The sequence below is a fragment of the Agelaius phoeniceus genome, chromosome 7 (genome assembly GCF_051311805.1).
Source record: "Agelaius phoeniceus isolate bAgePho1 chromosome 7, bAgePho1.hap1, whole genome shotgun sequence".
NCBI classification, from domain to species: domain Eukaryota; kingdom Metazoa; phylum Chordata; class Aves; order Passeriformes; family Icteridae; genus Agelaius; species Agelaius phoeniceus.
This window is the reverse complement of record NC_135271.1, coordinates 41,970,739-41,983,910: the sequence shown is the minus strand read 5'-3', so window position 1 is coordinate 41,983,910 and position 13,172 is coordinate 41,970,739. Positions and strand designations below refer to the sequence as shown.

The 13,172-nt window shown below is 50.5% G+C and overlaps 1 protein-coding gene across 1 annotated transcript; it reads right to left on the bottom strand.

Moving 5' to 3' along the window:
- Positions 1 to 9,207: 9,207 nt before the first annotated feature.
- C1QL2 (complement C1q like 2) lies at positions 9,208 to 11,572 on the bottom strand. Its single transcript, XM_054636554.2, has 3 exons — positions 11,449 to 11,572; positions 10,427 to 11,186; positions 9,208 to 9,998 (listed from the first exon to the last, which is right to left on the bottom strand). The coding sequence occupies exons 2-3, from the start codon at positions 11,063 to 11,065 to the stop codon at positions 9,819 to 9,821; spliced, it is 819 nt and encodes a 272-aa protein (XP_054492529.1). The 5' UTR covers positions 11,066 to 11,186; positions 11,449 to 11,572; the 3' UTR covers positions 9,208 to 9,818.
- Between the last annotated feature and the right edge of the window lie 1,600 nt (positions 11,573 to 13,172).

Below are 13,172 nucleotides of genomic sequence, written 5' to 3'. Positions count from 1 at the left end.
TTCCACCAGCATCACCTTGCCCACATGCCATCACCCCATGAACCTCCACCTGCCCTTCCAAAATGGACCTAACAGAGATGGAGTCACTCTGGTGTGCAGAGAGAGAGTTGCTGTGGGCACAGAAACACACCAAACTTCATTTTTTGAGGGCTCTATTACAGGCAGGCAGATGGGTGTATATATCTCTGCAGATCCACAGAGAAAGGAAGGGTGATGGAAAATCAATAGTGCAAATGGTCTGAGGAGTCTGGCTCAGCTCCCCACCCCAACACAGCTATGTTACAGCTAGATCTGATGGATGGCTGGTGCACTCTGAGTCCTACTGTGCCAGAGACCCACAGCCTTCCCAGGCAACCTGCTCCCATGCCCCACCGTCCAAAAATTTCCCCTTCTGTTTGACCTCACTATTACATCTCAAGGCCCCCACTCTTTCCTATCCAAAATTATGTCAATAACACATTTTCCTTCCTCTCTTGTCCTTCAGGACCACCTCTTCTAATTTTCCAACTCATGTCCATGCCATGGACTGCCTCCAGGTTAGAGGTAACTTGCATCTCTAATTCTCTCCTGGTATTTTTACATCTATTTCCTCTGTTTTGTCAGAGCCACTTTGAGGTTAATCCTTTTCTCTGCCTTTATGCAATCTGCAAATTTAACAGACAGGTCTTCTGCTTAATGAGTCCCAGCACTACCGATGGCACTGAGCAGAGCAGAGCACAGGACACACTTGGGCACTGTCCCACACAGCACTGTTCCTCCTGGCAATGTGCCACCCATAACTGGTCTCCTGGTACAACACCCAGCAGGCTTTGAATTCACTGTACTCAACCAAATCCTATGATCAATATTTATCATATTTCCACAGTTGTTTTGAAAGTCATTTGCTACAATTGCAGGTAATTTTCTTATTTATGAGGAATAAAAGAGAGAAAGGAAGAAGACAGATTCACATCTGTTAAATCCATGGTTTTCCCTGCATTACCTGATGTGAGCTCTGATGCCTGCCTAAGGAACTGCCACCCACAGAGAAGCCTACAGGGAAACACATGAGAAATCACCAGGCCACCTGCCCCTAGAAGAAAGGTGCCCTTGTAGAAAGGTCTGAGGACAGAAATGGACCTCATTTTGCAGGCACAGACGATTGCTCAATCCTACCCTGAAATCATTTTACTCCTCTCACTTTTACTCCCTCCCACCACCAGTTTGTAAGAGCTAAGAGAAATTTTTAAGAAGTCAGCTCTGCCATTGTCCAAACTTCCCTTTGACGGCACAATTAATGGATTTTTTTTAGGCCAGAGGGGAGTGTTACATTCACCTCGTTTGACCTTCTCAAGCAATTCAGGTTCCCATATTTCACTTGAAGATTTCCAGAAGTGAACCAAGTGATAAACACATACAGATACCTCAAAAAATCCCTGCCTACCTGACAAGTTTGCTTTTCTATTGCTTGGAGTAAGTAGTTTGAGAAATCTAGTATGAAGAGCAAGCTCCATTTTTCAATTTAAAGTCTGCTGAAGTACAAAGGTTTCCGGTGGCTACAAGCTGGCATAAATTGATTCCCCAAACATCTTTCTTCCATGAAACAAACTGCTTCCCATTTAAGACCCATCTAGAAAGTAAAGCTTGGCAATCCTATTAGTCCACTAATAGAAAAGCAAAAGGAAAAGGACAGCTTGTGGTTAGGTAGGTAGTTAGTGCACTAACTCAGAAGAAAATTAGCTTGGACAAGCTATCAAGAATTCTGCTTTATTGTTGTGCCTGAAATCAAACATGCTGTCTTTGAAATCAGAGATAGCATCCTGTATATTGTTCATCTTCCATTCTCTAAAGCTGTCATGCAGCCTCTGCATACATGGGGATCAAATGCATCTACAATTGCTTCAGTTTTACCCTGACTGCCTTTTTTTTCTTTTATTTGCCTATAGAAGGATGGCAGTGGGAACAGGAAGAGCAAAACTGAATTGCAGCTATCAGAAAACACCAACCACAAATTAATTCAACAACTGTGTATTTGATTTGTGCTGTTCTGAACTAAAAGCACATCCATACCATGCTCTGCTCCAGAGGCTTCACATATCAATACAGAGGTTTATTGATTATGCCAAGATCAAATCGAATAATTTCCTGAGAAATGAAAACAGCAACAGAAAAGATCACCACCACTGAACCCCAGCCCAAGATTAAGCTTAACCTGGCTCCTGCTTCACCAAAGCATGGGGATGATGGGGATCAGACCAACCCCATGAAGAATATCTACTCTACCAACCACATCCCTTCTCTTGAGCCCTTCCAGCTTGAGAGCAGAGCTGTCACAGACCTGGGGATGCAAAGGAGTCCCAATGTTAGACAAAACAGCAACAAAGCCTCATCTAGGCAGCCCCCTCAATTAAATATTCTGAGACTAAGAGCCAATCATTCCTTGCAGTGTTGTCCTGATTGTGCTGCTTTAGGGAAGGATGCTGAAAAATATTTGGGCAGAACTTATTCTGATGCTGCAAAAGGCAGTTCTAGGCAGAGAGTCACCGCAGGGTTCAGTGGTCAAGGACTCTTGTTCTGTCCTAGGATGCCAAAACAATGTTCCCCTGGAAGAGAGAAAGTGTTCCATCTCTCAGAAGCCTTCCTGTCCTGTCTCCCCTCTCATAGCTTTGAACAAACCTTGAGGAAAGATTATTTAGATTGCCCCATCAGATGCAAATTAAAGCTAAGGCAGCTTTTAAGAACTTCCTTGCTTTGATCCAAATACACATTTCCTTTACGATCTGTTTCTATTTGCATCAGTTTCAACCTTTTTTTTTAACATCAGCTGGAACATCTTTCCCTTTTTTTTTTCCACTGTAATTCTGAAAGCAATATAAAGTGCAAACAGCCCTTGAGACACAGCGTATGCTCGGCAGAGCCACATTTCTGTGTGGTCTTCCTACCCCCTCCACTGACAGCCAAGCTTTTGGAAGAACCTGGTGGAGCACTGTGACTCACCCAGCCTGTAACAGTTTAACTGGGAGCACAGCAGGATCCTTACTATGCACAGCAGTGTCTTTTGGATGTTTCACAGGGTACCACGTCAATATGTAATAACACTGCATCGTGAATTATGGAGTTGCTGGAATCAATGGGATTTTGCATATTAATTGCAAACACACCCAAAAAGACAAAGGAATTTATTGGCTTAATTAGTGTTTCAGCTCTAATAGTATTCAGGCTTCATTCTCACACAAATTGATAAATAGCAGCAGTGTTACTCCTCAAGGATGCTTTGCCTTTTGAGAGGGGAGGCTGGAGTTTACAATCCGAGCTCTCTCAGCTGCAGCGATGCCCTCAGCAGGGGCTTGGAGAAGCTGAGCTTCAAAGGTATTTGACACCTCTCCTTCCTCAGCAGGTTGCTAGACTTCAGCAAAGGAGCTGTCCTGCCCTCTCAGGGTGTTTTTTTCTGAAAAGCATTTACATAGTGACACTTACTGGGCAGGACAAAAAAAATGGACCTGAACCATTTCCACCTCTAGGGTGCAAAAATTGATATTCATCTTACATCCCCAAATGCTACTTAATCAGTTGCCTCACTGGCAATCTGAGGGAAGATACACCTGTAATGTACTTAAGGATTGATTCTGACTCCAGTGTGAAGAAAACTAACTGTGAAAAGAATCAGAGAAGTGCACCTGGAAGCAAACTTTGGCCCTTGGGCTCCCAAGCAGCACAGCCCTGTGAAAAATAAGGTGCTAGAAGAATGGGAAGCAAATGTCAAGAATTCAACTGTATACCAAAACAAAACAGAGAGATCCACCTGGATGTGATCTCCATCACCCCCAGCATTCACATGCTGCAGCACAGCATGACTGACACAAAGCTTCAGGAACAGCATTACAATAATGAGGGAAGAGAAAGACACCACCTGAAAAGCAGCTTCCTCCCCAAGGACTTAAAACATTTTCTGCATTACCATACCACCGAAATTGCACCTTAGAGCTAAGATATGACAAAGAATCATCATTCATAAAGCCTGGGCTCACATCTTCAAACAAGTTATTCTCCTGAGCATTCCTCCCCCCCCAATTCTCAGCAGCAGATCTCTCCTCTTCGGGATGGGGATCACAACACAACACTTAAGTGATAAGCAATTTGTTGACAAAGAGAAATGTCACCAAGAAAACATTTCAGCTGTATTCAAGACTGGGGCTGGATACTTTTTTTTGTTTGTTTGTTTTTCTAGACATGATCTGGCAGCTGCAAGCAAAACGGAGAGCCAGGATCATGTGAATGTGCCCTCGCTGGGAGGAGCACAGTCAAAGGCTGCAGGCAAGCCATGCTCTCTGTGTCACCGTGCTCACAGAGCACTGGAGGAAATAATCCTGCATTAATAGGGCAGCAGATCATACAGATCAAGCAAGCCTTTTCTGTTTCTACCCTAGTTCATGCCAAAAAGAAAAACCACAATGGGAGCAAATGCACAGAGAGGGATATGTCATAAGCCCCTGTGAAGAAAATCTACTCCCATTTATCAGGATATAGAGAGAGCTGTGCCACACAGCTGAATGGTTAATTCAGGCTATTTTATAATTGGAAGGACCCAGTTTGTGGGCATTTGGGGCTTTTTCTGCAAGGAAACAGGATCATCACTCATAGCCCCCTCTGAATTTTGCTCTGCAAAACCTTGGGAGCTCCTGCTGAGCACTCTGTGGCAGGGGCCAGGACACAACAGTGGCTTGGCATTTTCACCTGAAACCACCAGCTCTCCAGGCTTCAGCCTGAAATGCAGGGGGAAAGAAGGGGAATTCCAATGTATATCCAAGCCTAGAACACCAAATCCTACCCCAGCCTCAGCCTGTCACCCAGGAGGGAATGCCCCCGTTCCCCTGGCTGATCCAGGGAACAAGCCTTGCCCTTTGATGGCCTCTTTGTAACTTAACATTGAGGCAATTAACAAACTGATCCTAAACAGAGAGGAACCAGCAGCTCAGCTCCTTTAGTCTTTAATGCCCCTGCTGCAATGCCCCCACAGCTTTCAAAAATGAAGCTCATTCAAGAGCAAGTGGGCTCAAGGAACAGTGAAGTATCTCCTGCACTGCTGCTGTGGCACCTGCTCTGTGACCAAGGGATTCATTTCTGAACTGGCACGGGCTTGGTCTAGAGAAATGGGTCCCATTTATAGTTATAGACAAGTTATAGACAAGTTATACCTGCAGTTATAGACAAGCTGAACCTCTTTCTGCCATTAAATGTGAAACCAGCTAAGAGCAGGCTCTCACCCAAAACTGACAGGGTGTGCACATGGTAACAATTTACCTCTCTCTTGTCTGTAATTAATCTTCCAGGTCTCTGCATCACGTAGGCTTTCACAGTAAAAAGGACCAAACTTCTTGTAGTCTCAAAGTCAGTGAAGATTCAGTTAGTCTTTATTTTATTCTGACAGGCTCCTTTATCCCAGAGACAATACTAAGACGCATGATTTTACCAGGATTTTTTTTCCCACAGTTCAGTCCAATCACAAAAAGGAAAAAAAATAGCATGTTACCAAAAAAAAAAAAAAAAAAAGTATTTAACACAGATTTGAAATAGATTATATGCCATTTTGCCTCTATTGTCACAGACCCCTTAATATAATTAGCCTGTTGCATAAACAGAAAAAGAACACGAGTATCCACCAAAACCCATCCTCCATACTTTTTGAGTTCACAAATTAAACCTGTCCAGGCACTGTGAGCCACTGAAGAAGGCAAGCAAAGAGATAAACAAGCTTTAAATCACCAAGAAAAATGCCCAGAGTGAGTTTCAAAAGCAGCAAGACAAAGACCAATGCATGGCTCAATGCATGTGTGTAAAGACAGGAGGCACAAAAAGCAACACTTTGCTTTTCTTACAGCAAAAGGGAAAAAGGAGAACCCAACACAGGACTGTTGTTGCTGCTGCAGGACAGGGAGCCCCATTGACCCACGCCCTGCTCCACAAGGGAATGAGCATCAAGGAGGAAATCTGCAAGCTGAGATCCTGGAAAGCAGAGGCACCACTCTTGGCACAATACACCCGACACCAGCTGCTCTCACAGCATGGATTCCTCAACTCTGTACCATGGCTGGAGAAAACAGCACCAGCAGCTCATCCTCTTCACCCTAGACAAAGCAGCATTTCCTCAGCCACCTCCCCAGAGACTTGCCAGGAGTTTCCCAAACCAGTGAAGGTCAAGACAGCAGAAAACAAGTGGCTGGCCACAAATCCACTCGCTTGCAATAGAGCAGAGTAAGCTGAACATCTTCCTCCAGGGAACAACCACAGACATGGGGGGGCTGGCAACCCCTCAGGGCTCTCAGCAGCATCCCCATTTCCCCTTTCACAATGTTTGTGTGCTTCAACATCTCCCTGCTCACCTCTCCTCCAGGGATCTCTTCCATAGCCAGTGCTGACCAGGCACAGGGTAAGGGTTAAGGTTTCACATTGGTAGCACAAAGATCAAGGATTTGCTGGTGCAGTATCTAAGCTACTTTGACAGCATGAACATGAAAAAAACTGGGTTTTTTGTTTTTTTTTTTTTTTAATTTAAGTTTTGTATTATGATTTTAACTTAAGCACATGGCTGGGCTCAGAAACAGAGAGCACCTTTTGTCTAAAACTCCAATATTCCACTCCTTCCTGGAGGCTTTCCCTACTCACATCACAGCTGATCACATCCCAATTCTTAAAAGCACATTTGCTTAACTCATCAAGTAAGTAACACCTCTGAGGCATCAGACCTCCAGAGCAGACACTAGCTAATGTTTGAGATGCAGTATCATTTGAGAAAGGCAGTCCCAGAGAAAGCTGAAGCCAGCCCCTTGAGTACACTTTAATCCTCCTCTTCCCACCCAAACCAGGGGACCAAACAAACAAGCCCTTATCTTTGTGACATGAAACGTGCAGGACCCACAGACCATTCCCAAGGGCAGGAAGACTCACTTGAAGCTCAGGTGGAAGCCCAGAGGGTTACAAGGCCACCTCAGGCTGTTTGCTGGACTGTGTGTGACCCTGCTGTCACCCACAGCCACTGGCAGCACGGGGACCACCATCCCCATCCGCAGCACTGCCTCTGCTTTCCTGGATAACTGCACCACTGAGCACTGAAGTTTTTCATCTCCCAATTGCTTTTCCCTGTGTTACTTCAGGAAAAAAAACCCCACAACCCACACACTGAGCTCCCACCAAGATGACTGGGACAGAGGAGCCTGTCCAAGCAGATGCTGGGTGAGAGCTATCAACCCCCCACAGAGGCAATCTCGGAAGACCCTGCAATGAGGAGAGGAAACAAAAAAGCCTGTGAGCAGCTGAGGGAGACGCTCATTCTATCGATTGTGTAAACTGTCAGTGGAGGGGCGATGAGCAATTTTTTTTTGTTTCTGTCCTGGGGAATAATCCAGCCTGATAATTAGTACATAAGAGATAAGTGGAAAATGAGACATCTAGCGAGGGTGGTTCAAGCCTCCTCATGACATTGATAATGTGCAGATACATAGATCACTGTCGGGGCAAACTGCCACTGTGAGCCTGTGTCTTCCCATTGCCTCATCAATCCATCATCCGCTTAGCTACTGACACCTTGGCAGGCACACACCACCAGCCCTGCATTTGAATTGAGAGGAGCAGGCTCCACCAGGGAATACAGATTTAAAAATCTAAGATTCAAATTTGTTTAAGTATTGTGAACAGCAATTCCCTTGCAAGGCATCTTCATTGCCCTTTTGCCAAGGGGGAACAGTTGGGTCTTTGTTAGAAGTACAAATTGCTTCTTAATGCAAAGGATAAAGCAGAGCCCAGGCACCTCCTTAGAATTCCTCCTGGCTCCTGCTAATGCTGCTGCATGTCAATTTTAATTTTTTGAAATTTAAACCAAGGGCTTTGTGTCTAAGCTCCATTTCATTGAAGGAGGGAGGAGGAATAGTCAAAAAGGATTACGGATCCGGTGGGAATTGAGGATCCATAGCAATTATACTTCATTTGGATGGTCTCAGACACTGGATTTAATCATATTCTAAATAGTACAAATCGACAAGACATAAGAGATTGATAAGTGTCTAACACGTGTACCTGGTTATGAACTCTGCTTCCCCCAGCAGGGGATGTTTGAGGACGGGATGGAGGAATTGCCTTCTCCCTCTGACCCTCCCCTGCCAGCCAAGGAGAAGACAATGCCCACTGAGGACTGGGTAGGAGACAGGAGTGACTCTGAGAACTTGGTCACCATGGGGCTGCCCCAGAGTGGGGCTGGAACAAGTCCATCTGACTGTGGCTCCCTTGCCTCCTGCAACATCAGGGCAGGGGCAAAGCTCCAGCCTGGGCAGAGCTGTTTCAGACCAGCTCCTGTCTCTCTGGTCTGTGAAACTGCATTAACACTGGGAAGGGCAGAGAGCTGATAGGGAGGTAAGACTTTCAGGAGGGAAAAATGAAATGGCAATACAGTAAAATGAAAGTAAGTGCTTTTGTAAATCAATTTACCTCTCCTAGCTTCAGCAGAGCAGTCCCAATTTACCCAAACTGAGGAGGTTACCCACTGGGGTGATGATGACAAATGCACCTCCTCCACCAAAGGCTAAAAAACCACATGCACTACTGATGCATACCAATGCACTACACCTGTGCATTTTGAAAAAAGACCAAGGGTGGCTGGGATTTACAGAGGACCATCAGGAGAAAACCCTTCTGAATGGTCTGAATCCATCAGTCCTGAGAGAATTTTCTCACCCAGCCCTTCTCAGGCACTGCCAGTCAGGTGTGGTTTCCAACCCATACACATACTGCAAGTGCAAGGGTTTAGACAAACGCTTGAGTTTAGCCACTCTGTCCCCTGCTGCCTTCTTAACATTTGTCAAGCATGTTACAGAAACATGGCTTTTTCATAATAACTGATTAATCTCCTTTTCCTGTACTTTGCTAACCTCTGGATCAGGTTTTAACCCAGTAAATCTGTTTAAGAGATTCACTCCACACCCCCACTTTCACCTCTTTATAACTGTGTGCCTTCTTTTCACAAAACTGCATAAAGGTGAAACTTTTTTTCCTCTCTCTCTCCTTCTTTCCATGCCCCTTGCACCATATTCAAGAGTTAGGCAAGGAACCCCATCCTAACTTTAAATATGTCTATAAACATAAGGGACCAAAGTGACCCCCTCCTTTACTCCCCCCCCTCCTGTGGCACCACCACAGTGCTGCTTTGTAGCACTGGAAGAGACAAAAAGCAAGAAGGCATTGTCTAAAAACATAATTTAATGTGGTATTTGGGTGGCTGCGGTCAATGACCAAATTCTTTTGCAGACAGAAACAGGTTTGACGTTAATGACACCATCATTCACACGAGCATTGCATTGCACAGAAAGAAAAGTTTACACTTGACCCCATACAAAGCAGCAGAGGAAAAAACAGTTATGATCCACTCCCACTTCGTGAATAGTCGATCTGAAAATTCATCATTGTCATTAATACTTATTGATGAAAAAATGTGACCTGTTCAAATTCCGTGTGTGACACAGTCCAAACTCTGGGCTCTTTCAAACCCTCCTGGAACCATTCAGAGTTTCAAGCTGCCAAGTTCCTCACGTGACACACGAAACACTCAGGCAGACAAAGGGAGAGTGGGGGTCAGAAGAAACAGGGGAGAGTAAGGAAGGGGTTCACTTTGTTTCATTTCTATTTCGTTTCCACAAGGGTGAAAATAAAAACATACAAACTGATAATGAAGCTAAAGTGACCTGCGGAGACAGTGGACACCAGCAGGAACAGCAGCACGATGGGGGTATGGAATTGCCAAACAGCCCCATGTGCACCAGTGGCGGGGCCAGTTGTGTCGTGTCACTTGTGTGTTAATCGGGGTATAAAAGAAAGCCAGAGAAAGTGCTGTACTTATTGTTGTTGCCTCCGTGTGCTTTGCCTCCATCCAGCTTGACGTACACTTCGTCGCCGGAGTCCAGGTGCAGCACCACGCTGTTGCTGGCATAGTCGTAGTTCTGGTCTGCGTCTTGGGCGATGGCACTGGCCCGCACCTGCCAACACAGCCGCTGGGCACATCAGCCCCCCTGCCCCTCTATTAGCCCTCCGAGTCACTCCTCCGCAGCCTCATCAGTCCCCCACGTTCCTCTTTTCCGGCCCCTCCATCAGTTCCCCCCAGCCCGCACCATCAATGCCCCGAGTTCCTCTCTCCCAACCCCTCCACTACCCTGTGCCCTCCCTCCCGCCTCTGTCCTCGCTTCTCCTTCTCCCCAGCCCGGCACAGAAGTTTGCAAGCCGGGAGTTCGGATTTCTTCGCGGCTCTAGAGGCGCCCCCCCGCCCCGACGGCGCGAAGGATGCTCCCGCTGGCTCTTTTCCCGGGACCGGCGGCGCCCGGTGCCGCGCCCGCAGGACGGGGACGATGGGAGGGGGACACCGGGGGACCCGGGCGGGGAGGACGGGCGGGGGAGCGGCGGAACCCACCTGGCCGTTCTTGCAGAGGTCGGCCCACATGCTGGTGCCGTCGCCGCCGCGCATGAGGATGTGGTAGGTGAAGAAGTAGATGCCGCGCACCTGGCAGGTGAACTTGCCGCTGGCCGGGTCGTAGTGGTTGCCCAGGTTGGTCACCACGTCGTCGAACTTGAGGACCTCGTAGCCCTCGTGGGGGCTCTTGAGCCCCACGTAGAAGGCGATGCGCGGCCCGCTGAAGGCGGCGCTCAGCCCGCCCGCCGCCTCGCCGCCCGCCGCCGCCCCGCCGCCGCTCCCGCCGCCGCCCGCGCCCGCCAGCGCCAGCCCGGGCAGCCCCGGCTTCCCCGCGTCGCCCCGCTCCCCCGGCGGGCCCCGCGGCCCCGGCGGGCCCGGCTCCCCGGGCGGCCCGCGGGGGCCCGGCTTGCCCGGCCGGCCCGGCTCCCCCTTGGGTCCCTGCACGAAGGGCGGCGGGGGGTTGGCGCCCAGGTCCTGCAGGGCCTCCACGGCGGCGGTGCTGCCGGGCCCGGGCGGCCGCCCGCCGCTGTACGGGTCGCAGATCATGCGGCAGGTGCCCATCATCTCGTAGTGGGCGCCGGTGTCGGCGGGCGCTTGCAGCAGCAGCAGGGGCACGGCGACCAGCAGCGCGACGGCCATGGCCAGGGCGAGCCCGGCGGCGGCCAGCAGCCGCCTCCTCCGCTGCCAGAGCCGGGCGGCGGCGGCGAGCAGGTCCTCCTTGCCGTGCGAGGCAATGGTGGCGCGGGGGGCCGGCCGCTCCCTGCGGGGGACGGCAAGAAGAGGCGGTGAGACCCCGCCGCCGGCGCCTCCCCGCCCGGCCCCCGCCTCAGCCCGCCCGCCGGCCGGCCGGGAGCCCCGCCATGCCGAGAGCCGCCCCGCTCCGCTCCGCTCCGAGGGGACGCGGCGCCCCGAGAGCCCGGCGGGGCTGGGCGGGCGCGGGGGGCGTCGCCTCGGCGAGCGGGCGCCCGGCTCCAGCCCTCGGTCCCGCCCCGACGTGGGGGGCGCGGGCAGGGCGGACCCACCTGCGGGTGGCCGGGGCGGAGCCGCCTGGGGGGCTCCGGGGCGCCGCCGTCGTTGCGGTCCGCTGGGCGCCCGTCTGGCACCGCCCGCCCGCTCGCTCGCCGCGCCGAGCGCCGGTGGCGGCGCGGCCCCCCGGGCGGGGCGGGCGGAGGGGAGGGGAGGGGAGAGGCGGCGGGGGCGTCCCGCACGTCCCCGGGCGCTCCGGCTGCGGGGGGAGACCGCGCCCGCCCCGCCGTCCCCGACCGAGTCGCTGCGGGTGCCGCCCACACTGCGCCCCGCTGAGACCCGGACGGTCGGGGACGCCTCGCGTTGTCCCGTTCACCTGCCGCCTGAAGTGCTTCCTCCCTGCATCTCTCCATCCCTTCGTCCCTCCATCCCTCTGCCCGCGGCGGGACGGCCCCTGCGCGATGCCCGGACGGCGGCCGGAGCCCCGGTCCCGCCGGGGTGAGCTCCCTGCCGCCGCCGACACGCACAGCTTTCTGCGGGAGGGTCACCTCAGAGCGTTCCCCGCGGCTTCCTCAGGCTCCCCGCGTCCTGCCTCGGCGGCCCAAAGACGAGCGGGACAGCATCGCGGGTGCATCTTGCTCCTCAACACATCCAAGTATAACCAGGGTCCGCTACACCCGTCCCGGTTTTCCAAAGGCAGGCAGGGCTTGCCAAGTGAAAAGGGAGCCCTAGGAAGAAATGCCTTTAGCAGAGTTCAGGTTAGGTTACAGCACGGTGTTCTGTACTTTCCCTGCGTAATGACGGGTCCAAATCAAGTGGGTTTTCCCCCGAGAAAACTCTGATTAATTGCCCGTGATTTTCCGAGTAAACGCCGGTGGCACAGCGGGAGCTCTGGCATCGTAAACTGCCTGCGGAGATCTCCCCTGGAGAGAAAGCTGGGATCTCACCCACGTGTCTCCGAGCGGCGGGTTCCGCGCCCGACCTGGGAGGGAAGACAAGAGCGAAGCAGGGATTACACAGATTGCCTCAGGGCGACATCCCGGTGTCGCACGCTCCCCCGGTGGTGCCTTGGAAGGGTGAATCCCCAGCGGGCTCGCCGAGCTGAAGGCTGTGTTTGGTCTTACAGCCGGCACAGCTGCAGGTCGAGGGAGCGAGCCGCCCAGTCTGATCCACCGCCTGCTGAAGCGGATGGCCTGGAGGCATCCTATGCAAATAGGGACATGCAGGCTTCTTCCAAGAACTGTGGAAATGCCCCAAAAGGACTTGGGACTCTTTTGATAGTTTTTCTTGAAATTTAAGAAGGGGACATCAAGGTTTTTCTGTCTGGAGTGCAGCACTTCAGGACCAGATCTCATCTCGGTTACATCCCTGCGTGCATCCAGAATTTTTCTTGGAGTTACTCGGGCTTTGCTCTGCTGTTGCTGAGATCAGGGCTCAGCCCTGTCCTCTCGAGTGTCTCTGATTATTTTCACCCACTCTTATAGACTTGAAGCTGGAAGGAAAATTAATTTTGTAAATGAAAACCATTTCCTGAGAATTGTATGGATAGTCAGATTAAAGTAACTATGTCTATTTCGTATCACAATGGAGCTAAATGTTTTAAGAGATTGTGAGGAAGATGTAAGTCCTCTTCCTCTCCTCTGAATTATGAGTTGCACCCCACAGAGTTATATTAAGCTCCCACACATGTCTAAAGCCTTGTAAAATGATTTCTAATAGTTGTTTCTGTTCCAGCTTTAGTATAATTTTCCATATATTAACTGTGCTAAATACAAATAAA